Source organism: Peromyscus californicus, unplaced genomic scaffold, assembly GCF_007827085.1.
Source record: "Peromyscus californicus insignis strain IS unplaced genomic scaffold, ASM782708v3 Scaffold_19__1_contigs__length_69161282, whole genome shotgun sequence".
NCBI classification, from domain to species: Eukaryota; Metazoa; Chordata; class Mammalia; order Rodentia; family Cricetidae; genus Peromyscus; species Peromyscus californicus.
Genome location: NW_026294491.1, coordinates 26,707,223 through 26,732,500, shown reverse-complemented (window position 1 = coordinate 26,732,500; position 25,278 = coordinate 26,707,223). Strand labels below are relative to the sequence as shown.

At 53.4% G+C, this 25,278-nt stretch overlaps 1 protein-coding gene and 1 non-coding gene across 4 annotated transcripts; both read left to right on the top strand.

The window, feature by feature from the left end:
- The first annotated feature begins 59 nt into the window (after window positions 1-59).
- Dnajb12 (DnaJ heat shock protein family (Hsp40) member B12) lies at window positions 60-22,190 on the top strand. 3 transcript variants are annotated; one of them, XM_052744929.1, is made up of 9 exons: window positions 60-297; window positions 11,746-11,926; window positions 12,920-13,065; window positions 14,631-14,816; window positions 14,898-14,977; window positions 16,636-16,745; window positions 18,038-18,210; window positions 19,234-19,331; window positions 20,406-22,190. In XM_052744929.1, exons 1-9 carry the CDS (start codon window positions 165-167, stop codon window positions 20,433-20,435), a joined length of 1,137 nt encoding a protein of 378 aa, XP_052600889.1. In that variant the 5' UTR covers window positions 60-164; the 3' UTR covers window positions 20,436-22,190. The 3 variants fall into 3 exon arrangements, with proteins under 3 accessions (XP_052600889.1, XP_052600888.1, XP_052600887.1); XM_052744928.1 differs by having other exon boundaries at window positions 83-297; window positions 19,234-19,379; XM_052744927.1 differs by having other exon boundaries at window positions 83-297; window positions 19,234-19,385.
- Trnaa-agc (transfer RNA alanine (anticodon AGC)) lies at window positions 18,422-18,494 on the top strand. Its single transcript has one exon. It is a non-coding gene; the product is annotated as a tRNA-Ala (tRNA).
- Window positions 22,191-25,278: the final 3,088 nt, after the last annotated feature.

The window sequence follows — 25,278 nt, the reverse complement described above, 5'->3', positions numbered from 1 at the left end:
AGGGCTTCCGCCCGGGTTCAACCCTCACTCCAATCCCGGGAAGGAGGGGCGGAGGGTTATGTCATCCTTCCGCGCCGGCCTGCCCCGCGACGCGCCGGCGGCTGGCGCAGCCCTTCGCTCGCCCGGCCTCCTCCCCCTCCCTGGTTCCGCGCTCGGGTTCCGCCATGGAATCCAACAAGGATGAAGCCGAGCGCTGTATCAGCATCGCCCTCAAGGCCATCCAAAGCAACCAGCCCGAGCGGGCGCTGCGCTTCCTGGAGAAGGCGCAGCGGCTGTACCCGACGCCACGAGTCAGCGGTGAGTGGGAGGCGCCGCGGGGACCGAGGGGGACATTAGCACGGATGGGGGGAACACGGGAACGGACCGACGGGAGCAGTTGGCGGAGGGGGGAGGGGTGGCGAGGCGCGGCTACGCCTGCGCACTGGTGCGCGCGGGCGCTGCTGGGATTCGTAGTCCCGCGGTCTGGCGCCTCGGTGGGATGCTGGACCCCTGGGGACCTCCGAGGGCCTGGCTCTCAGGCCTTTCCAGTGCTCGAGGAACCCTCTGGTGTAGGAGGTTTCTGGGAAGGAGACGCGCTGGGAGAGCAGGCGAAGAGAACTCGCGTGAAAGCGAAAGCGAACTACTTTTCCCAGGGGGCTGTTGGGTGGCTCAGGGCCAGTGGCCGGCCTGGGAAATATTATAGTTCAGGAAAATAAACATAACTATTCTAAGGGAGAATGGGTTCTACGGGGAAGGAATTCCTAGAAAGACAGCGTCGGATCTTCATTCGTTCGAATCAGAGAACCCTTCGCGAAATAAGCCACTCCACCTGCGAGTACTCCTGCAGTCTCTTGAACGCCGGATTTCGGGGTGGATGGATTGTTGAAGATCCCAGGCTCAGCCTCCCCATCCCACCTTCGTCCCCAACAGGCCTGGGTGGCGGGTCTTATGGACTGCTACGGCTGCTGAGTACCAGGCAGCTCAGTAGCCTAGGGCTGAGATCTCCCAAACCAAGGAGGGAATAGTGAGCTTGTCTCTGCTACCCATGGCCTCACTTGACTTGGTCGTCTCTATTATTATTATTTTGTTTTTTTTCGAGACAGGGTTCCTCTGTGTAACAGCTCAGGCTTTCCTGGAACACTCTTTGTAGACCAGGCTGGCCTTGAACTCACAGAGATCCGCTTCCCTCTGCCTCCCGGGTGTTGGGATTAAAGGTGTGGGTCACCACCGGCCGGCTGTCCTCTCCTTTTTTTGTGTCTGTAATCTAAGTTCCCAAAGAAATTTAATACCGTCCGGAAGGAGAAAAGCACAGGGTTTGTGCCAGTGGACTTAGTAAACTCTGACGTGTAGCCAATGTTCAGAGTTAAGAGACCCAGTCTCATCAGGATTGCTGCCATGTGACATTTCTTCTGAACTCGGGTTTCCTCATCTGCGAGGGAGCTGGAGCAGAAAATGTGAATGACAGGAATACCCATAAAGCTTTTCAGTGTAGAAAGTTCCTGCCCATGTGTTTGTCATGAAGACAGCGCCATCCTTATATCTTCTGTAGATGAGAACTATCTCAGCAATAAGGGACTCAAGATATGACACAGCTAGAATTTGGAAAGCCCTGAGACACCATACATGTTTATTAAAATGACAGGAAGAGCCTGCCTCTCACCTTCCCTGCCCACCTTTGGAAATGGAGAAAGGAGTGCTGGCCGACCAGGCGGCCGAATTCGTGAACTTTCCTCCCTCCCGACTCTGCAGGTTGATCTTTGGCCTGTGTGCCTCCTCTAGGAGAGGGTTTCGGTTGTATTTACCAGGACTGTAAATACCAGTAACTTGCTCAAGGTGCTTCCCTTTGGGATAATTCCATCTCTATAAATGGGGAGCACGGTGGGGTGCAAGCTGTCAGAATTCCGTCTGACTGCTGCTGGGAGCTAAGGAGCAGTTAAGAAAGCCGACGAAGTAGGGCCTGTGGGGCACGGCAGAAGCCACCTGGGCTAGTTCAGGAACTTGGACAAGGTGTCCTTCCAGGGCTTGCTGTGTGTGTGTGTGTGTGTGTGTGTGTGTGTGTGTGTGTGTGTGTGTGTGTGTGGTGTGGTGTGGTGTGGTGTGGTGTGGTGTGTTTTCTTCACTCACTCTTGTGGAGGTCGGAAATAACTTGTTGAAGTCAGAGTCAGTTGTGTCCTTCCATCTGCGGGTCCCAGGGATCGAACTCGGGTAGTTGGGCCTGGCAGTAGGTACCTTCACTGTCTAAGCCGTCTCACAGGCCCACCTGTTGGACATTTGGTATGTCTTTGCTGGATAGAATATATGCCTCGTGTGTATAAACTAACAGCAGCCTTGCACTGAACTGACAAGAATGTAAGGCGAATTTAGGCCTGGGCTAGGGAAATGTTGATTAAAAAATATTAGGTGGCTGTCTACACTGCATGTTTTGGATAGGAGTTCATTCCGGTGCAACAGGTCGTTACAGGTGTGGTGGCCCATGCCTGTGATCTCTGAGCTCAGGAGGCTGAGGCAGAGAATTGCCTCAAGTGTGAGGGCAGCTGGGCTACATAGCAAGACCTTGTCTTTAAAAAAAAGGTAGCCGATGTTGAGAACCTATTTTGTTTGGCCTGCAAAGTTCACTCCTTGATGCCAAGTAGTTCAGCAGGATTGGCAAGATCCGAAAGGAAGCAAACTTCAGAGAAAAAGGACTGCAAGACAGGTGATAACCGTGATTTAACAGAAAAATAGGCACGCTTGTTTAGATGCTGAGGACTTAAGGGCAGTTATGAAAATTCCAGTCCCTACCACCTGTGAGTTCACAGTTTTGGGGGAAGGGAGGGTGTGGAGGATAATCTCCTGACCATTACATTATAAGCTATTGGGAGCACTGTAATGAGGGCACACAAATAATGTTATCTCACAGAGGGAAGGGCTACAGGCTGTAAGAAATGAAGCAACAATCAGCCAGGCGGTGGTGGTGCAAGCCTTTAATCCCAGCACTTGGGAGGCAGAGGCCGGTGGATCTGAGTTCTACTCAAGGCCAGCCTGGGCTACAGAGAAGTTCCAGGATAGCCAGGGCTGCAAAGAGAAACCCTGTCTTGAAGGGGGAAAAAAAGAAGAAAGGGAGAAAGAAAGAAATTAGGTAACATTCAAACCTCATTTTGTTGGAAGGGACAGGAAAGGCATTCTGGGAGAAGACCTGGAGGCTGGAAGTTGAAAAGATTTGGGCAGAGATTGTGTATATGGAGATTTAGAGGCAAGTGAAGTGGGAATTTATATAGAGGATTCAAGTTAGAAAGTGAAATGGGGCCAGACTGTGGAACTCCTCCTTTCCTGCTAGACCAAGGTTTTTCACTCTCTTCTGTATAGAGGGAACCAGAGAGGTTTGGTTTGTTGGGAGAGGCAGCTGAGTCGGTCACACCCTCCACGTACACTTGGAAGGTAGAGTACCAGGCTAACAAAGCTAGCATAGGCTATGTAGCCAGTTGGAGTTCACAGTTAGCCTGGGCTAGAAGAGATAAAAAGGGAGAGGAATAATTTTCTTAAAGAAAACATCATGAAGCCAGGTATGGCGGTGCGTGCCTATAATGAGAAGGTTGAGGCAGTAGATTGTTTGAGGCCAGCCTGGACTGTATCATAGTGAGACTCTGTCTCCAAAAAAAAAAACAACAAAAAAACAAAAAACAGTGAGCCAGAAAAGGGGAAGGAGAGAGAGAGAGAGAAAATGGCCTAAAAGATTGATGAGAGGGACAGTGACCCCAAATAAGTTAGGGCAGGATGACATCAGGAGGGATGCAGAAATGAAGAGCCATCGTGTGATGATGATGATGATGATGATGGACAAAATGGATGGATGCTGGGGAATTGGGGTCCACTTTTATGACCTGAAAAGGCCCAAGCCAAAAGAAACTAGATGGGAAGAAGTGGACAGAATGGGAAGTGCCTGTGGAACATTCTTGGGGGGCCACCAGCCTAGAGCCCAGGAGAAAGCCCCAGGTTCCAGCTGAAAGGCTGTTGTCACCGGTTTGTTGACCCTCCTTGGAAATGAGCACAGCTGAGGTCACTGTGGGAAAGTGGGGACATGGAGAAGCCGTTGCCCGGTAGACAGCCGTGTATCACACCTGCCCTTAGCCAGTGGGAGTGGGACAGAGCAGCAAGAGGACAGAGCCCTGGCAGGGGACGGAGGCTGTCGCCATGGAGCCATGGAGTTGTCTGGTACTGCAGAGGCCATGGGAGAAAGGGACGAGTCGAAGATTAGATGGGAAAGGGTGGAGGGCCGAAGTAGAGGCGTTGGTCTGCGAGAGGTAAAGGGCGGGTGAAGGGAGAGGTCAGCTAAGGGGCTCAAACAAGAGTTGAAGACACTCCAGTGTTAGCTTTCACTGTGGAAAGGAGGAGAGGGGCTTGCAGCTCCTGTGGGGGGGCAGGGCAGGGAAACACCAGGACCGGACAGCCGCACTGTGGGACAGGAACAGGACTGCTGGGAGCCACAGCAGAACTGACGCCGTCATTGTCTTTTTCTGGGAGTTTCTTTTTTAAAAAAGGTCTCATTCAAAAGCCTGGCCTGGAACTCTCTCTGTAGACCAGGCTGACCTGAAACTCAAAGATCTGGCTGCCTCTGCCTCCCGAGTGCTGGGATTAAAGGCATGTGCTACCGTGTCCAACTTTTTTTTCTAGGATGCTCTGTCCAGCATCTGTCGACCTGACGGTCACTGGCTTCACCTGATACTTAGTGAAAGAACTGGGCATGGTGGGGACATGGTGGCATACATCTGTAAACACAGCACTTGGGCAGTAGACAGGGAACAAGAGGATCTTACATTCCAAGTCAGCTTGGACTATATAGTGAGAATCTGTCTCAAAGAAAATAAAAGATAACAAAGGGCTTGAGAATATAATTAGGCCTCAGTTTCCCTAGCAAAGAGAGAGTTGGCTGGATGAGGTACCTGCAGCTCATATTACCCATGCTTCTGTGAAGTGGCTCAGTCTGGGGTCTGAACAGAGTCAGAAAGGTCATCCTGGCAAGGTCATGGTAGAAGAGGGGACCCTTGGTTCCCAAGGGATTAGGGCCTTCAGGATCAGTGGGAGAAAGAATTCTAATACCAGTAAGACGCAGAGTGGAGCTGTCCATTTGGGTCAGTCCACCTTTGTGATTCCCCAGTCCTTCCGTTCTCTGTATTGTATTGAATTTTATTTGCTCCTCCAAGCATCCAGGGACAGGGGTCAAGTCTACACTGAGGAATTAGCTTTGGTGGCAGCTGCATGCCACCGATTGCCAAAGGCCCCAGTCTTCTCTGTCTCTGTCCCCAACCTGAGCTCTTTCCTTGACTCCCTTTGAGTGCGCGGCACTCAGCTACTTGCCTAACAAAGAAAGTGGCAGGAACAGGTCACTCGTGACAGTTGCTCGCCACGTGCTAAGCCCTGTCCACCTTCTCACACAGCTCTTAGGAGGGAAATGCCTAGAGAAGCTGGGTTAATTTATCCAGGAGGACCCTGCTGGCAAGTGGCCTTGGCTGGGTCTCCGCCAGTGTGGAGCCAGACCCTGGCGTGAGGAAGGGCAAGAGGTCTTGGCAGCTGTAAATCTTCCACTAGTACCTCAGTTGCCCTGTGGCCTTTCTCTCAGTGATTTCTCACCTTATTGTTTGTTTTGGGTTTTGTTTTTGAGACAGGGTCTTTCTATGTAGTCCTGGCTGTCCTGGAACTTGCTTTGTAGACCAGGCTAGACTCAAACGCTAATGAAGATCTGCCTGCCTCTGCCTCCCCAGTGCTACAATTAAAGGTGTGAGCCAGAATGCTAGGCTCTTGTTTGATTGGTTTTCAACCTTTTTTTTTTCTTTCAAGAAACTAATGTTGAAACAATAGCTTCTTACGGTGGTGCCCAGGCTGGTTTCAAACCCCTGGACGTTAGCAGTCTCCATGCCTCACATCCCAAGTAGCAGACCACAGTTCACACCTCCGTGGTTCACTGATCGAGACTCATGCAAAGCTGAGGTCAACATTAAGCTGGCCTGGTACCTAACTAACTCTTCTGTGTCGTTGCACATTATCTATCAGCCACTGAGTCACAGGGGCTGTATTGATGAGTCGGGATGAGACTGTCACAGGCTGCAGGCCTGTTGGAGGCATTCAGACCAGTGGAGAGGCCAGCAGCCAGAAGTCTTGTGTTTTCAGCTCTATCTGGAGCCTTCTGGATGATGCCGCGTCTATATATCCACTCCCCCTTTAGTTCTGCAGTGTAGGGAAATGAGAGTGACTGACCGATGGAACCGCCTAAAAAGCTTCCAGAGTCTTTGCTGAGGAGTACTTATGCAGCTGTGTTGATTGGATCAACAGTGAGGTTGCCCCCCCCCCCCCCCCCCCCCCCCCCCGGGACTGCATGGCAAGCTGAGCCTGGACCACAGACAGCTTCCAAAGAGATGAAAACAGGCAGCATGGTTCAGACCCCCAGGGAACAGCTCCTCCCTCTGCCTTCGGGACCAGCCCCACTTCGTCTGTTGCTTTCTTGCTTTGCCTCCATGGCTGCCTGGTGTCTCATGGCACTGCCCTTGGCCTGAGTCACTCTAGCCGTCCCCAACCCATAGCTTTCCTCCCCTCCCCAGGCAGGTGCTCCTCTGGCCAGTTGGTCACCCAGGTTGTGATGATTTGATGCCGTGCCAGTCTCCAAACCACGGGCACATGTTTTCTTATTTCTTCCTGATGCCATCACTCTGAGGAAACGGAGGTGCCAGTGTGTGTCACGGATCGGCCAGGGTCAGACTGCTGTGCTGGTAAGGGACAGAGCTGCCAATTGCATCTGGCCTCTGTGAACCTAACATCTGGAGTTCCTCCCTTCACGGGCACAGCCGGAGATAGCCACCGAGTTAAAGAGCGGGGACCTGTGCACCTCTGCCATAGCGCCTTCTCCCTAAGGGAGTGGCAGCGGGTGATGCCCCCTCCCTTCTGAGGCTGTTGTGATGATGAAGTGAACTAATTTTTATAGACCATGTGCTGGTGCCCGCCTCACACACTGAACTCTCAGTAACAGAAACGACCCGTTGGGCCGGGCGGTGGTGGCACACGCCTTTAATCCCAGCACTGGGAGGCAGAGGCAGGCGGATCTCTGTGAGTTCGAGGCCAGCCTAGTCTACAGAGCGAGATCCAGGAAAGGCACCAAAACTACACAGAGAAACCCTGTCTCGAAAAACCAAAAAAAAAAAAAAAAAAGAAAGAAAAGAAAGAAACAACCATTACCAATCAGCTGCGCTGGCACACACCTGTGATCGCAGCATTTGGGAGGCTCACAATCTGGGGGCCAGCCTCGACTATATAGCAGGGTACTGCCTCCAAAACAGGAAAGGAAAAAAGATGGTTGCTACTAACCATGTTTGTTTGAGACAGTGTCCTACCCTGTGGTCCAAACTCTATGTAGCCCAGGCTGGCCTCCAATTCAAAATCCTCCTGCCTCGGCGTCCAGGAGCTAGGATTATGGCCAGGTGGTGGTGGTACACGCCTTTATCCCAGCACTTGGGAGGCATTGGGAGGCAGAGGCAGGCAGATCTCTTAGTTCAAGGCCAGCCTGGTTTACAGAGCAAGTTCCAAGGCAGTCAGGGCTACACAGAGGAAACCCTGTCTCAAAAACCGAGGGAGTGTGTATGCGTGCGTGTGCGCGTGCGCGTGCGCGTGCGCGTGAGCGTGCGTGTGCGTGTGCGTGTGCGTGTGCGTGTGTGTGTGTGTGTGTGTGTGTGTGTGTGTGTGTGTGTGTCGAGGGGGAAGGGCTAGGATTGCAGGTGTGCACCACTGTACCCAGCTACTAACGCTTCTCCGAGTATTCCCTGGAGCTCAGTCAAAGCCTCCGCTCCCTATGTGTCATAAACTCTGCTGGCAGCTGCTCTGTTTGAATTGCCTAATCCTAGGGAGATAGAGCAAATTTTCTGCACTGAGCCAGCCATGGCTGGGGTGCCGTGGTCCGCCAGAACCCAGTGCTCAGTTCCCAGCGAGCCTTGGGTGTGAGCAAGGTGTACAGTGTGGAAGGTGGCTGGCCCTCAGGAAGAACTCTGGTCTGAGTGTGCCACAGTTCTTCCTGGCCCACAGGTGCCCTGGGTCCCAACAAGGATGCAGGTACATGTTTTTCCACGGGCCTGACAAGAGCTGTGGAATTCTAGCCTGGACACTGCAGCCTCTTATGACTCGGCATTTGCTAGGGTTTGGGGATGCCGAGTCAGAAGAAACCAAAAGCTTGGATTTGAATCACCGTGATCCCGTTTTAGGGTGACATCTCATGTAGGCCCCAATGAAGTAGATGATTTGACATGGCCAGCTGTTTAAAAGGTATACCAATAGGGCTGGAGAGATGAGGCAGCAATTAAGAGCATTGGCTGCTCTTGGAAGGACCCAGGTTCAATTCCCAGCACCACATGGTGGCTCAGAACTCTGTAACTTCAGACCCAGGGGATCTGTGGGCACCAGAATACACATGGTACATAGACATATGTGCAGGCAAAACATCTTTACACATGAAATAAATATGTATAAGCAATAATAATTGGGGCTTGGTGACACACACCTGTAATCTCAGCACTCAGGAGGTGGAAGCAGGAAGTTTATCCTCAACTACATAGAAAACTGGATGCTAGCCTGGCCTACATTAGACCCTGCCTAAATAAATAAATAAATAAAATATAATGTAGGGTTGAGGGAATTGCCACATGGTGAACATTTGCCTGGCGTAGTCCCTATCCTGGTTTCAGCCCCTAGGACCACAAAGAAACCCACCAGGAGAAACCAGCACAGGGATTTTCCTGAGTCCCCAGCTCTGGTCTCCTGGGACAGACTTACTTCCCCCACTCCTCATCACTGCTAAGCAAAGGCTCCAAGAATTGGCCTTCCCAGCCAGCCCCACTGAATCAGACAGGCTGCTAACACCCCCACCCCAGCAGAAGACTGTCCTCTGTACCCAGCGGAGGATGTCTCTTGAACATAATGCTTTGGATTTAAAGAATCTGAAGGGTCAGACTGGAGAACAGGCTTAGCAGTTAAGAGCACTGGCTGAGTAAACCTTTAATCCCAGAACGCAGGAGGCAGAGGCAAGCAGATCTCTGAGTTCAAGGCTAGCCTGCTCTGCAAAGCAAGGACCTGAGTTTGATCGCCAGCACCCACATGGCTCATGACATTCTGCAACTGCAGTTTTGGGGCTTCTGACCCCCTCGTCTGTCCTCTCTAGACTCCAGGCATGCATGTGGTGCACAGGCATCTGTGTGAGTAAAGCACCAATACACACAAAAAAAATTCAAATTAAAAAGGAAGGAGTGGCCTGGGGTGTTGCTCTTCAGCAGAGCGCTTGCTCAGCATGCGTGAGGCCCAGGTTTGGTCCCTAGTGCTGCAAATAATAAAGTTCATTTGAAATGGATCCAAGGGAGGTAACCCGTGCCTTCAGTCTCTGGTAGGCAGAAAGGATGGATCAGGATGTTCAAGGTTATCCTTAGCAATATAGGGAGTTCAAGGCCAGCCTGGACTGCAAAAATGTCCAAAACATAAAATCACCTATGCCCTAGAATTCTACACTTAAAAGGGGTTAAGATTGAGAACTAGAAGATAAGTACTAAGTCTGAGATGCTGACCACATAAGAATGAGGATTTACGTTGGGTGTGGTGGTGTACACCTTTAATCCCAGCACTCAGGAGGCAGAGGCAGGCGGATCTCTGTAAATTTGAGGCCAGCCTAGTCTACAGAGTGAGTTCCGGGACAGCCAGGGCTACACGGGGAAACCCTGGGGGGCGAGGGGAGGGAGACAAAAACAAAAAGCAAAAAGAATGAGGACCTGAATCCAGACCCCCCCCCCCCCAGCAACTAACAAAGCCCAGGCTGAGTTATACACACCTGTGACCCCAGCACTGGGGTGGAGACAGGAGGATGGGAGGTGGGGAGTTCTGGCCAGCCAGTTAGCCAAGTCAGCAAGGCCCAGGTTCAGCGAGAAACCCTGTCTGAAAAAATAGTGTGGAGAAGAACTGAGGAAGACGTCCCCCGGTGACCTCTGGCCTACACACACAAAAGAGTTGAGATGGTGGATTTTCTGTTTTTACCACAGTGAGGGAAAAACTACTGTTTTCAACGAAAAGGAAATAATACTATTAAATCTAAACTAGGAATATTAAACAGTTTATCATTCTGATGCACTGTGTTAATAAGCAAATATTTAAACTAGGAAACACTAAAATTAACATGAACTTGGACTTAGTATTAGCTTTGCATTAATAATATGCACTTAATATTAAAGCATTTTCAAGAGCCCGTGTCAAAATAGAAAACCCAGCAGGAAGTAATGCTGAGGACAGAGAGTCCTCGAGAGTGTGATGCCGTGCTGAGGGGGGTGCAGACCTGAGATGGGTCAGTAGAAGAATGATTCAGAAAAGCGTAGTAAAGCAAACAAGGGCATTGAAAGAAATACCGAGCTAGCATCAAGCTTGGCATGGCGGTGCTCACCTGTAATCCAGCCCTTGGGAAGCTGAGGCAGGAGGGCGGTGAATTTGAGACCAGCCTGGACTGCCTAGCGAGACCCTGTCCAAAAGATAGCAGAAGGAAAAGTAACTGAATTGTCGGTCAAACACTGCTGGGTTCGTTAGTCAAACACAACGTGCTCTTCTTTGGATTGTATTTCTTCTTCATGTGAGACAGGGTTTATGTGTATCTCTGCCTGGCTGGAAGTCATCGAGTACTGGGATCAAAAGCATGTGCTCCCATGCCCCACTGTACACTTGCTCTCCTCTCTCCTCCTCTTCTTCTTCTGTCTGTCTGTCTCTCATTCTTTCTTTCTCTGTGTGTGTGGGATTTGCATGAGGACTTGAGAGGGCAGTCTGGAGGAGTTGGCCCTCCTCCCGTTTGGGCCCTGGGGGTCAGCTCCGGTCCTTCGTCTTGGCTGTAGGCTCATTTTCCTGCCGAGCCAATCTCGCCCGGCCCTCTTGTTGTTTGAGGGTGTGGATGTGGGGTTTCTTTGGATTGTTGTTTGTTTGTTTGTTTGTTTGTTTTAGTGGAGTCTCACTGTGTGGGCCTGGCTGGCCTGGAACTCACCATGTTCACCAGGCTAGCCTTAAACTCACAGACCCCCTTGCCTCTTCCTTTGCCTCAGAATGCTGGAATTAAAGGTGTACACCACCACACCCAGCTCCTCTTTTTTTTTTTTTAAAAAAAGATTTGTTTATTTATTATGTATACAGAAGAGGGTGCCAGATCTCATTACAGATGGTTGTTGTGAGTCACCGTGTGGGTGCTGGGAATTGAACTCGGGACCTCTGGAAGAACAGCCAGTGCTCTTAACCACTGAGCCATCTCTCCAGCCCTGTTGTTTGTTTTTTGAGGCAGGATTTCTCACACACCCCGACTGGCCTCAGACTCCCAATGTAGTTGAGGGTCCTGAGAGCCAGGTTTTAAGAACTGGGGCTAAAGTGTGTGCCACCATGATAGTTTATGTAGTAGTGCTGGGGCTTTGCGTCTATTAGCAAACACTGTACCAACCGACAAGTGTTTCTCTGTATAACTTATTAAGAAAGAAAATGAATGCATATGTAAACAGAATATCTGAAAATAAGGAAGGTAATTACTTTAGTTACATGAATCACATGGATCTGTTAATAAAATTAATATTGCTAATATTTTAAAAATCTGTAATATTCCTATTCCTGAGAACTGGGGCTCCTAAAAGAACAGGCCCAAGTCAGGAGAGTAGTGGCCCTGCTGGAAGGGTGGTGAGTGGGACGCAGGGGTCGGCCTCAACAGACAGACCTGCCAAGTGACCCTCAGTGGCTTCTTTTCCTTCACAGCTCTGATCGAGTCCCTCAACCAAAAACCACAGTCTGCCGGTGATCAACCCCAACCCACAGACACATCTCGCACCACCCACAGGAAGGCAGGCGGGACCGAAACCCCCTCAGCCAACGGCGAGGCAGGAGGAGGAGAGAGCGTCAAGGGATACACCTCAGAGCAAGTGGCGGCTGTGAAGAGGTAGAGGCCATGGGGTGGTGGGGACTGGGGAGGGCCAGGGAAGCCTTCCTCACTTCATCCTGTGGCCTGGAAGAGGTGGGAGCCAGGGCCTCACTGCCCACCCACCACCACAACCGCTCACAGTCCAGACTGGAGACGTTGCCGATCAATGCCTTCCTGGCCACCAACCCTAAGCCTCCCACAGTCTGTTGGCCACACAAAGACACCGCCATCTTGCCCTCCAGATTCTACCCCCAGCCCTACCCCTAACAAAGGCCTTTTTAGACCAGAGCCTGTGGGCAGGAGGCAGAGGCAGAGTTATGTCCCGAAGGCGGGCAGAGTGAAGCTCTCTCAGGCCTGACACCACCAGCCAGGACCACTCAGGACTAGGCCCTCCCAACCCTCCTTTCTCCCACCAGCCAGCCTCAGAATCCTTGTGAGGTCAAGTTCACACCTCCTGGCAGGCAAGCTGAGTATGAGTAAGTGTGACCAAGTGGTTTGTCAAAACCAGGCACAGTTTCAACCACATGCGTCCACTAGCTATAGCTGACAGAAGCAGACTCCAGGGCCTGGGAAGTCCTCGAGAGCGCCAACCAGTGTGGGCCCTCCACGGGCGCAGAAAGGGAGGTGTGTCGCAACAGGAGGGCATTTCTTCAGGGTCCTGTGCTTGGGGTGAGCAGATGCCTGCCATGGCCGTCAGCAGGATGCACCTGCCCCTGCCTCACAGACACTCAAGGTCCTTCCAAGGCAGCTTCCAGCAAGGGAGCCACCAGAGGGAATGGATGGCCCAAGACAGCAGCGGCCCCTGTCAAAGCCTAACCTTGTGTTCACGGTGTTTCCAGCAGGCCATGCCCAGTCCCCCAAGCCAAGGGGCTCCCTGCGGTTACCTCGCCCCCTCCAGGCAGACAGCTGACCCAGCTCTGGTCCCCGCACCTGCCCTGAGCCGTGTGTCACACACTGCTTGTTCCTACACCTCACCTCAGGCACCCTGTCACGCTCTTGTCCCTGTTCCAGGGTCAAGCAATGTAAAGATTACTACGAGATCCTTGGGGTGAGCAGGAGTGCCTCAGAGGAGGACCTGAAGAAGGCCTACCGCAAACTGGCCCTCAAGTTCCATCCAGACAAGAACCATGCCCCTGGCGCCACCGAAGCTTTCAAAGGTAAGCCAGCCCTGGGGTGTGGGGACTTCGTTGGTTAGTTTGCTTGGTTCGCTTCCTACATAGACTAGGCTGGCCTGGAACTCGCAGAGATCCCTCTGCCTCTGCCTCTGAAGTGCTGGGATTATAGGTGTGTGCCACCATGCCCAGGCATTCTGGTGTTTTATCTCCTGTCTTAGAACACAGGGCCGAGGCAGCTCTCCCCAGGTGTAGGAGCAGGAGAAGGTAATCTCAGGTGTAATTGTACAAGCCCAGAAGCACTCCCTGAGAAGGTTCCAGTAGCCACCTCTAGCTGTATAGACTGCAGTCTCACACAGGCCAGCCCTGCCTCCCCTTTATTTTCTGGGTTCCAGGAAGAGTTTGGATGGCTTCTCCAGAGTCACACAGCACCTGGGGCAGGAGCAGACTCCTGACTCACACATCGGGCAGCAGTGGCCCTGTGCTGAGAGCCCCGAAATGGAGGCCTTCCTCGGGACACTTGTCAGGGTCAGCCTCCCACCACTGTCCCAGGCCTGCCCTGGGGACAGAGCGTCTGCTGACTCCAGAGCCTGTTAGTGATTTGGGGAACGGTGTGTCACCTCTGGCCCAAACCATAAGGCGTGCTTTATGCATTTAGATTGTCCTCTTCCCTCCTCTCGGGCACTCATGCGCACCACCTCCATACCAGCCCTGGGTTGCGGGGCCTTGCATTTTCTTGGTCCCTGGGTACCGTTCCCCTTGGGGGATGGTGTGGTGAGGACTGTGAGCCTTGTTGTGCGGTACTGGGTCAGAGCAGCAGTCCGGTGGGAAGCCTGTGAGAGTGATGCGATCTTGTCAGATGGGAAAGGAGGGTTCTGTCCTCCCTCCCAGGGCTACCCGCTCTGAAACAAGCCTGTAGCCCACTGCTGTGAGTGGGGAGAGCGTGGGGAGCAGGCCCTGGGAGGCGCTGGCCTGCGCTGGGAGCTCTGGTGAGGAGGCCCCAGGGCCAAACAGAAAACAGCAGCTGGGCCCTGAGCCCTGGGGAGAGCAGACTCATCCTGGCCGCACAACTAGACACACAGGAGTCTCCACCAGAAACCAGGGGGTTGCCCCATGCCAGCAGTGTCTGCCGCTCCCCCTTTACAACAGAGGGCCTCAGGCGTCCGTTGTTTGGAGTCACACTGTGACTGCAGGATTGTACTGCCCTGTCTCGGGCACCCACGGATGAGAATGTGCAACGGAAAAGATCTTGAACAGGACACACCTAAAGCAGGTGTGTAGGCTCATGCCTACAACCCCAGCGTAGAGGCAAGAAGATAAAGCATTGGAGGGCACCCTGGGCTACTTGACAAGTTCCTGGACCATTCTGGCAGTCTAGATGATGTAGCGGGGACCCTGACTCACCAAAAAGAAAAAAGCGAGCCTGGGTGTTGATGCTCCTCACAGCCTAGACTGCAGACTTGCTTAGGGTGCTCCTGATCACCTGCTCCCCAGCGCTTGCTCAACAAGCAGATTCCTTCCCCTGAGACCCGAAGGAAACAAGCTCTGGGCGATATTGGGGGCCCCACCTGCACCCAGCCTTCTAAGGCCTGATCTTTTCACCCCTCCAGCCATTGGCACAGCCTACGCCGTCCTCAGCAACCCAGAGAAAAGGAAACAGTACGACCAGTTTGGTGATGACAAGAGCCAGGCTGCCCGGCATGGCCACAGCCACGGGGACTTCCACCGGGGCTTCGAGGCCGACATCTCCCCTGAAGACCTCTTCAACATGTTCTTTGGTGGCGGCTTTCCTTCCAGTAAGTCCACAGGCAGCTCCCCCTGGGGGTGGCGATGAGGTCTGAAAGCGGTACCCCTGACTCAGTCCTTCCACATTTCAGGTAACGTCCATGTCTACAGCAATGGCCGAATGCGATACACCTACCAGCAGAGGCAGGACCGCAGGGAGAACCAGGGTGATGTGAGTGACCAGGGGCTGAGTGGCACCCCGGACCCCCTGGGGGAAAGCCCTAGAGAAGGAGTCTTGATCCACTTAAGACACTCTGAAGCCAAGGAGCCATCTTTGCTCCCTCCCGGTGCCATTCTGCTAAGGGACACCAGAGGGAGCCACACTCCATGTTGCTTAATACTTGGGCTTCTATCAGGGAGTGTAAGACAGAAGCTTCTCCACCTCCAGGCCGCTTCTAATATGAATAATTTTTGTGGAGGCCATTTGTTCTTAAGGCTGAGGTAATGTTTTCTGAGCAATGGGAAGTTAAAACACCATGAGAGAATAAAAAGGCCTGCGTGGGTACTCAGCCTTCTAGAAAGTGAGTAAACGCTTTATAACTAGGCAGGGTTTCAGATGCACTGGGGATGCCACGGAGCAACACAGCCAGCTGGCGGAGACCCAGGCACTGCCATCCGCTAGTGAAGAGCATTCAACAGGGACACATGCTTGTGCATGCTCCTCACACGCTCCCCTCACACCTCTCTCCCTCCCTCCCCCTACTCCCCCTCACATTTTTCTCCCCCCTCTCTCCCCCTCACACCTTTCTCCCCCTCCCTCCCCCTCCCTCCTCCCCTCTCCCTCCCCATCACACCTATCCCCCCCACTCCCCCTCACACCTCTCTCTCTTCCCCTCCCTCCCCCTCCCTCCCCCCTCCTCCCCCTCCCTCCCCATCACACCTATCCCCCCCACTCCCCCTCACACCTTTCTCCCCCTCCCTCCCCCCTCCCTCCTTCCCTCTCCCTCCCCATCACACCTATCCCCCCCACTCCCCTCACACCTCTCTCTCTTCCCCTTCCTCCCTCCTTCTCTCTTTCCCCCTCTCTCCTTGGAGAAAAGACCTTGAACCCCCTGCCTCCACCTTCCAAATACTGGGATCAAGCTTGAGGCACCACACCTAGCAGACATGTTTGTTGGGGGGAGGCTTGGTTTTTGTTTGATTGTTTTGGTTTTTGAGACAGAGTCTCGCTGACTGGCCTAGAACTTGCTCTGTAGACTGTTCATCTGGAACTCAGAGATCCGCCTGCCTCTGCGTCCTGCGTGCTGGGATTAAAGGCCTGTGCCACCGTGTCCCGCACTGTTTTTGGTTGAGACAGAATTTTGCTATGTAACCATGGCTGCTCTGGGGATCCAACTTTGAGCCGTTCTCCCGTCTCTGCCCCCACAGTGCTAGGATTATAGGATATCTTTATAGCTGACATACAGAAGAGGGTTTAAAATCAAAATTATGGTGTAATGAATTTATTTCTAGTTATCTTGTTTTTGTTCTAAGAATCAAACGCAAGACCTTGTTCGTGCTGGAAAAGCATACCACAGACTACATCCCAGCCCTTTAATTAGCTGCTTTTCTATCAGCAGAATATTTGTGTGGCTCAAAATTCAAAAAGCCGTGGACTGTGAAAGTCTGTCTCCCCAGGCCTGCCTCCCTTCTCCTGAGTGCCACTTCCACTAATTGGTGGCTGTTCCTTCTTGAGTATCTTCATAGTGCTCACCAGCGGTTGCTTTGTCTTTTTCTGGAAAAGCTGTCAAGCTTCTTCCCTGGGGGAGACCTTTGGGAGGAAAGGGAGGGCATCCCAGCCACCAGGTGCCATTATTAGGGAGCTCTGACTATTGGCTGTCTTCCCTTCAGGGCGGGCTAGGAGTATTCGTCCAGCTGATGCCCATCCTCATCCTCATCCTGGTGTCTGCGCTCAGCCAGCTCATGGTGTCCAGCCCACCCTACAGTCTGAGCCCGAGACCGTGAGTACAGGCCCCCAGTCAGCCCAGCACAGCAGGGAACCTCAGTCCCCATCAGAGCTCTGCTTCCCAGCCTGATCTATGGGGTGCCCAGGCATAGTAGAAAGCTGCTTAGGTCAAGAAGGACACTGTCTCTGAGCCGGGCCCCTCGGACTTTGGAGGATCGTGGCTCCTCGGAAAACACCAAAGAAGTTCCAGGCCTCTCCTTGAGGCAACACACGCACACTGTCCTGTGTGATTTCAGAAACGTGACTTTCCACCTTTGCTGACCCTGAGAGGTCCTCTGCTCTTACAGCCTGCTTAAAGCCCTAAGAAAGAACAGCTTTAGTCAGTCAGAGGAGGGTGGCTTACATCCTAGCTTCTACATGGAGAGCTGTGACCCCGGATGAGTCATGTAGCCTTGGTTCCCTCATCTGTGAAATGGAAACAATAGCGTCCACCTACTTGGAAGAATTAATGAGTAACGTATTTGAGATGTCTAACTCATTGGACGTGCTCGGCATTGTTTGTTGAGTGGATACTCAATCTCAACGGCCAGTGGTTAACTTGGGTGAGTTAGTTGACCCTCCTGAAGGTGTCAGTGCCTGGAACAGTAGGTCCTCAGCTTCTGCTGATGCAAGCCCATAGCTCCAATCCCTTGGCCTGCCTCCTGCCTGAGGCCCCACCAGGCTCCCTTAGCCAGCAGGGGGCAGAGTTGGCCTCTGCTCCTACAGCAACCCTGCTTGCCTGGAGCCTGATGCAACCCCTCCGGCAGCTAGAGACAGATAAAGAATGCCAGTGTCGTCTTCTTTTGCTGGGGCCACCCACCCTGGAGCAGTGGCTCCTCTTGGATGTCATGGCTTCTCTTGTTGCCTGCAGATCCTGTGGCTGCAGCTTCTTCTTGACATTGGTTCCTTTTTGTTTTTTCTTGTGGAGTTGAGAATGAACTCCTAACTAACTCATGCTGACACACCGTTTAGAGGCCCAGAACTCTAGGTAGGCCCTGGGCATCCATGAGCTTAGAGGCATGGAAGGCAGAGCCCACACCCTTGCCAAGACCAGCTTCCCAGACCAGCATCTCTCCTCAGAAAGGGCTTCTCCCCACATGCCCCAGTTCTCAGCAGAGCACCTAGAGGTGGAGTTTGCCATACGCTGAACGTTCATTGGGGGCGGGGGGGGGGGGGGGGCGCACTCTGCCTTTGCTGCAGACTTTCATTTTGGGGAACCAGCTGTGCCTGTGGCCTGTGTGGCACCTCCTGCCACTGGGCCACCCCCCTTCCGGCTGCTCACTCTGTGCCTGGTGTGTTTCTGGTCAGGTCGGTGGGCCATGTCCACAAGCGAGTCACTGACCACCTGAGCGTCGTGTACTATGTGGCAGACACCTTCTCTGAAGAATACACGGGCTCCAGCCTCAAGACAGTGGAACGGAACGTGGAAGATGATTATATCGCCAACCTCCGAAACAACTGTTGGAAGGAAAAGCAACAGAGTGAGTGCGCATGCGTGCATGCGTATGCGTATGCATGCCCTTGTGCATGTGCGTGCATATGCATGCACTGTATGTTATGTGTGGGTGTGCAAGTGTGTGTACCTGTGGATACACGTGCGTGTGCGTTCTCGAACATGGGAGGGTAGGGGTGGGGGTAGTTGGAGAGGGATGGTGAGGAACCATGCTTGAGAATAGAAAAACCCTACTTGGGTTGGGGATTTAGCTCAGTGGTAGAGCGCTTGCCTAGCAAGCACAAGGCCCTGGGTTCGATCCTCAGCTCCAAAAAAAAAGAAAAACCCTACTCACATGCTACCCAACACCTGGCACTGCCCTGTGCCAGCCACCTCCCTGCCAAGACTTGAACTCCAATCCTGGGTTCCCCTGGGGCTGCAAACCCAAGGCCATTGGATGATTTCATTGAGGTCCCCATGAGTCACTAGAGCCTGTTGTTGTAATTACTAGAGGTGAATGTCTAAGAGACAGATTGGAACCCTTGACTACCCACAGCTCATGTACCTGGTCTATCTGTGAGACGATGGGGCTGTGGGACAAAGATCGTGGGTTCTCTGCTGGGCAGGCCTCCCCCATGTTCTTTGGGACAAGGATCGTGGGTTCTCTGCTGGGCAGGCCTCCCCCATGTTCTGTGGGACAAGGATTGTGGGTTCTCTGCTGGGCAGGCCTCCCCCATGTTCTGTGGGACAAGGATCGTGGGTTCTCTGCTGGGCAGGCCTCCCCCGTGTTCTGTGGGACAAGGATTGTGGGTTCTCTGCTGGGCAGGCCTCCCCCATGTTCTGTGGGACAAGGATTGTGGGTTCTCTGCTGGGCAGGCCTCCCCCATGTTCTGTGGGAAAGTCACCTCTCTTCCTAAGGGGGAGTTCAGTCTCTGCTGCTCCGGGTCCCCCCCCCCCCCCCCAGGCCAGCCCTGCCCCAGCTCCTGGTCCTTCTTCCTGTTGGCTTCCAAGTGGCTCAGGCCGTGAACCCCAGGCGGTCCTGGAGCCCTGAGCATACTCTGTTTCTTTGCAGAGGAAGGCTTGTTATACCGGGCCCGTTACTTCGGGGACACAGACATGTACCACAGAGCACAGAAGATGGGCACCCCAAGCTGCAGTCGGCTGTCAGAGGTGCAGGCCTCCCTGCATGGATAGTTCTGGGCCAGCCACAGCACCCAGGTCCAAGTATGAGCCAGGACTGCTTCTCTGCTGCAACTCCTGGCAGCCTTGGCCTTGGTCATGAGCAGAGCGGGGGAGGAGGGGGGGAGCCTGGCGATGATGGCAGAGACTCTCTTCACATCCTGACGTGAGGCAGCTCTGGGCACTTTGGAAAACAAGCCTGTGGCAGTCCGCCAGTCACCCTGCCCTATTGACCCTGTTCTCCTGTACCCTCTTCAGGGTTCCAGGACAGGGGGTACCCAAAAGGCAGACAGAGTGGGGACCTTGTGGTTCCTTACCTCTTCCAATAATCAAGCCTCCTCCCATTTCCCAAGCCTGAGCCCATCACATATTACTTTTTGCCTGTGCCGTCACATATTAGTGGGTCTCAAACGGCCCCTCACATACGGTACCCCCACTGAAGACAGGCAAGTCCATGGGGAGTTAAGTGGGCAAGAGCAGGAGGAAATGAGCGGGTTGACCCAGCCCATCAGCAGACAGGAGAGGTCTGTGGGCCCCTGACCACTCCCTCTCTGGTGGGATCTGAGGTCCTCACTCCCGTGCTCTGCACCTGGGAGCCTGGGAGCCACGAGCATCCGGCCCCACCCAGGCATCTCCCCTGTGGTCTTGAAGGAAGGAACAAAAGGTCACAAGTTCAGGGTCAAAAGCAGCCACTGAGCACTGAAGGGGTGGGGAAAAGTGAAAGTTGCTATTACCAGGCACCCCACGCCCTCCACCCCTTCCCCTGCATGTGGGTAATGGGCTCAGTTCCCAGTGCCCGGAGCGGGTAGCCTGGCCCAAGCCCAGCGGAGTGTGGGCAGAGCCAGGAGTTTTTGGCACAGGTACCCTGCCTACCCCTTCCTTTGCCTGTGTCCCCTGACCCAGAGCCAGCTGCAGACTGCTCCAGGGCCACACGCTAGCTCATGTCAGCTCGGAGCAGCTCATCACACTGCAGAGGACCTGGGCAGGGCCAGCTGCTTGGGTGTGGGGCTGAGCTGGAAGTGCCTGCCACAGCTGCTCACCTAACTGTCTCCCTCTCCTCCCCAGACTATGAAATCCCTGGAGAACTTTTGGTGACACACACACTGAGCCAAGGTGATGGACTGTATATTTAAGGAAAGACAGACACAGGAAAAATTTAAGTGGAACTGGAGGCCGAACACCGCACAACTCCCCTCTCAGCCAGTGACTGGAGAAAGCTCCTAGGACAGACAGAAAGCCTGCTGCAGGGCTGCTTCCTCCCCTCCCAAGGGCTGGCAAGAAGCTCCACATCACCAGCTCCTAGGATACAGAAACCATGGCAACGAAAGTAGAATCTAAAACTTGCAGCAAATGTCTGTGGGGAAGGACTGGGGGAGGGGACACCCCACTGTCTCTCCTCCCCCCTCCCAGGGGCCAGCACCAGTCACCTCACAGGAGAAGCTAGGCACAGGCATAGGCCAAGGAACCGAGAGGAGAGAATTCCCAGAGAATGTAACAGGAATGCGTATGTATGTATATATATCTATTTATATGTAAATAGACATATATAAAGATATATATATATATATAAAGTCTTTTTTTAACTGTGCAGGGATTGGGTTAAGCTGTTCAGCTGATTTCTTCCTTATTTTAGAAAATGAGGCCTGTTTGGGAAGACAGCCTGGTTTTCAAAAGCTAGACAGTAGCCATAGCTGACGGTATATACGGAACGTCAGGTCGGATGCTCTTCGCGTCCTCCTTAGCCCCAGCCTGGCTTTGATGGCAACAGTAATCATGGTGGTATAAATGCATAGAAAACTCCCAAAGGTCTCCAGGCTCATGGTTAGGGTACGGGGAGCAGGCGAGAAAGGTACCCCTGGAGATAGATAGCTGGTCAGTGTTGGGCCACGTCCTTGGCCAGCCTCAGGTGGGCTCTCTGCTGTAGTGCCCAGGAGCCCTGCAGCCAGTCCCCTGCCCATACCTCTTCCCCACCCAGGTCCCCAGGTGGGTTTGCCTTACGGGGGCCACAGGGCACAGCTCCACCATTGCCAACAGGCTCTCTGTAAGTTGTGCACCAAGGACTCCAGAAGGCTCTTCATCTGGGCGTTGACCCCAGTGCAGCCCGGCTTGTGAAGAAGAGCCCGTGCCTGTGGGCACCTGTCTTTATCTCCACAGTGGACTCCACCAGGCCTCTACTCATGGGATGAAGAATCCACCACAACCAGAATGGCTTTCCCCTTCAGATGAGGAATTTTCTCAAAACAGCCATCGCTGCCGGGGAAGTAGGGAGCTTTCATCTACTCCCACAACTACAATGGGCCTCTGGGAACTGCCATTTCCCCAGTTTTCCTGTGGCGGTGGCCGTGGCCGTGGCCCCCTGCCGTCTTCCAAAGCCTTACTTCCCCAAGCTGCCAGCCCAGAGGTGGCATCTGTCCCCCCAGGGTCTTGCTCTCTCTCTCTCTCTCTCTCTCTCTCTCTCTCTCTCTCTCTCTCTCTCTCTCTCTCTCAACCTCTCTCAACCTCTCTCATCCTCTCTCAACCCCCTAACAAATAGGATTCTTGCTGGTAAAGGAAGTTTGGTTAGGCATATCAAATCTGGTTTTTTTTAAAAAACAAGTTCCCACCCTGCAATGAAGTGGCCACCCTGGCCTAGAGAGATCATGAGAACCGGACGCAGGCCAGAGGACCCCACCCACAGTGACCCTGGTGCTCTGCCTCCACCACCCCAACTGTCTGGTCTTGGTACCTGTCCCTAGAGGGGCTGAGCCACGTGCAATAAGAACATAGATCCTAAAGGATCCCCCAAGAAGCTGTATTTCTTGAATTAGAATTCTGAAATTGTACATCTATAAATATATGTTTATTATGTGATTGGCAGTGGTGGGTCTGCATTGAGCAGGGGAATGGGGCAGGGTGGACCCACTAATTGCCATTGACACCATCCAGCCTGTGCCTCAGGAGCTCCTGACCCTCCTGACAAAGGGACTCAGGTGGCCGTGGGGTTGTAGGATGTGGTGCCCCAGGCATCAGTCCTAGATGGGACCTGCTCACCACCTCTTGACACATTGTTTTTCCTGGGCTGGGCTGGAGCCCACTCACGACCTGGGACATGTGGAAAATTCCCAAGTGAGTCTTGCCATCTCTGGTCCACAGTCTTCCCTACCACAGCCTCCTCTCCCTGGGAGGTGGGGAAAGCTAACACTGAGGCAGCCTCGGGCTCCGGGTGAGTGAGCCGCAGATCTGCCCGGCCTCCCGGAGACAGGGCCGCCAGCCGTGAGTGGCGGGCCCAGGCCCCTCCCGCCGGCGCGTCAGCCAAAGGCAGGCAGGCTGCCTGGTGGTGCCACCGCAGCCCGGGAGCTCATTGGCTGTCCCCGAGCAGGGTCACCGCAGCCTGCCCCGGCCGGCAAGCTACCACTTGTTAGCTGCACTTGGCAGAAGGGTAGCCAGCTTCCTAACCCCCACCCTCCCTGACTGACTAAACATCTCGGTGAGCCAGAAGGGGTGGGACGCCGTCCATCTGCAGCAAAAAAAAGAGGCTTTGAGCAGTATGCCCCACCCACTGTCAGGTGGCAAGAAAAGCCCTTCTGGGCCTCCAGGGACCTGCCCGCTATCTCCCAGACCCGCCTGCTCAGGTCCGGGACAGGAGGGGCTCCATGGGACAAGGAGCAGGCACCTGGCCTGATTTTTTCCAGACGGTCACGTCACCTGGCTGTCTAGGGCAGGTGTGCATAGTGCCAACATTTGACACTGGTTCAGGACCAGCTCAGAATTCCCTATCAGGCCTCCCACCATATGGCAGAGGGAGTCAGCCCATTTCCCAGAGCTGGAAACGGACTTGCCAGGAAGGAGGAAGGTGATCCGAGGGTCTTGTGGAAGTTGTGTGTTTGCCTGTTTGGAGGCTATCATAACCATCCCTCTGCAGGCATTCACTGAAAACAAATTTTACTGTGTTTGACATACCACGTGGGGTTGGGTTGGGTTGGATTGGGTTGGGTTTTATGAGGTAGCCTCACTGTATAGCCCTGGCTGCCGTGAAACTCATAATGTCAGTCAGGCTGGCTTTCCATTTGTAATAGTGAGCCTCCTGACTGTGCTTCCCTGGTGCTGGGAATTACGGGTAATGTATCTGGGGCCTCTTAGGATTTTGACTTTCTTCTTTCTTTTTGAGACAGGTTTTCATGAAGCCCAGGCTAGCCTCAAACTTACTGTGTACCAAAGGCTGGCCTTGGCCTCCTGATCCCCCTGCCTCCACCTCCAGAGTACTAGATTAGGCGTGAACCACTACTCCAGGCCAAACCCAGTCTTCAAGTGTGGTGTGAGTTCAGGAACATGGACAAGGGTGAGAAGCCACGCTTGGAGAATGGGCATCAGCTGGGATGAACTGCCCAGCCAAGCAGGTGTCTCTCCTCAAAATGGCATGGGTATCCACCTATTTAAAGGACTATACCTCTCAGTTGGGATCAGCCCCACAAGAAGCATAGAAAAGCAGTTATTATGCAGGGCAGCAGTGGCGCATGCCTTTAATCCCAGCACTCGGGAGGCAGAGCCAGGCGGATCTGTGTGAGTTCGAGGCCAGCCTGGTCTACAGAGCGAGATCCAGGACAGGCACCAAAACCACACAGAGAAACCCTGTCTCGAAAAACCAAAAAGAAAAAAAGAAAACTAGTTATTAGTGTCGATGTGGACTCAGCTGCCTCACACTCAAGCCTGGCTTCATATGCACTGGCTAGGTAACCTTGGGCACGTCACTTAACATCCCTGTGCCTTGGTGTGAGAAGGGTTCAGACACCGGGCTCACGGGGCAGTTGTGTGGAGCAAGAGTTGGCTCACGGGAATCCCTTCACACAGTGTCCGGTCACAGCAAGCTCCATCCAGGCGTTATTTGTCCTGTCGACAAAGATTCCCTGATGGTGATGTCAAGTCCTATTCTAGACCCTGAAACCACAGAGATGACAGGACACTGCTCTTGAGGAAACGGGGAAGACAGGCATGTGGCCGGTGGGGACAAGTCTTCCGACTGGGGCCTCTGGGATAAGAGGGTTGATACTTTCATGGTGGGGAAATTCCAGCCAGAGGGAGCCGTGTTGACAGAGACCTGAAGGTGAGGAGGGACCAGCAGGCACAGCCAGCAAAGACTATGTAGGCCAGATCCCCAGTCTGTAATTATCACACTGGCCATACACAGTCATCTTGGGCAGAGAAAAAAAAAAGTCACCAAGAATAAAAGCCCCTGAGCATTCCTGCTCCTGTCTGCCCCGTATGTCCTCCCAGAAGCGTCTTAGCCATCCATGGTGCCCTTCCTGGCCGGGGTCTGAGGGTGATGCTGTAAGGCAAAAGAGAAACCACATGGGAAGTGAGGAGACCCAAATACCATTTCTCCAAACTCCAGCAATAGGATGTTCCTGAAGGACAGGGCCCAGGCCCCCTGCCCCTTCCTAAAGACCCAGAACACAGGCCAGTCAGGGCCAGGAGGCAGCTGCGTAGGCTTACTCATCCAGGCAACCCTGCCAAAAGCCTGAAGTTAAGGTTTTGTTTATGGAAAGGAGCATCTGGTGCCACGTCTCACCCCCACCACCACCACCCTTCCCTCCCATCTGAGTTGGTCTAAACAAAGTCCCTTAGGAAGGACAGGATTGGCTGTAGTAGCTCAGACACTGGGCGAGCTTTCCTTGGGTGAGGTGCCCAGTGGAATTGGCACTGAGAAGGGCAAGGATCAGGCTTGGGGCTTCTGGGTGCTCGGGCTGGCAGCTTCAGTACCTTATCTAATTGTTCTCATCTTTCTGATGGCTCTGGAGAAGAAAACACAAGACACAGGGATGCCGAGGATGTTCGCCCAGACCTTGTTCCCCCATCCTGACATCACTCAGATTTCCCCCTGACCATGTCACTCGTAGTGATGGTGTCCTGGCTCCACATAGCCTACAGGCCCTGGCATGCACAGTGGAGCCTCTGCCAACTT

Excerpts from the sequence above, each read along its gene's own strand:
- Dnajb12 (XM_052744929.1), top strand. The coding sequence starts at position 165 with ATGGAATCCAACAAGGATGAAGCCGAGCGCTGTATCAGCATCGCCCTC. Across the intron at positions 11,927-12,919 it reads CAAGTGGCGGCTGTGAAGAG|GGTCAAGCAATGTAAAGATT; the intron begins GTAGAGGCCATG and ends TCCCTGTTCCAG. Across the intron at positions 14,978-16,635 it reads GCAGGGAGAACCAGGGTGAT|GGCGGGCTAGGAGTATTCGT; the intron begins GTGAGTGACCAG and ends TCTTCCCTTCAG.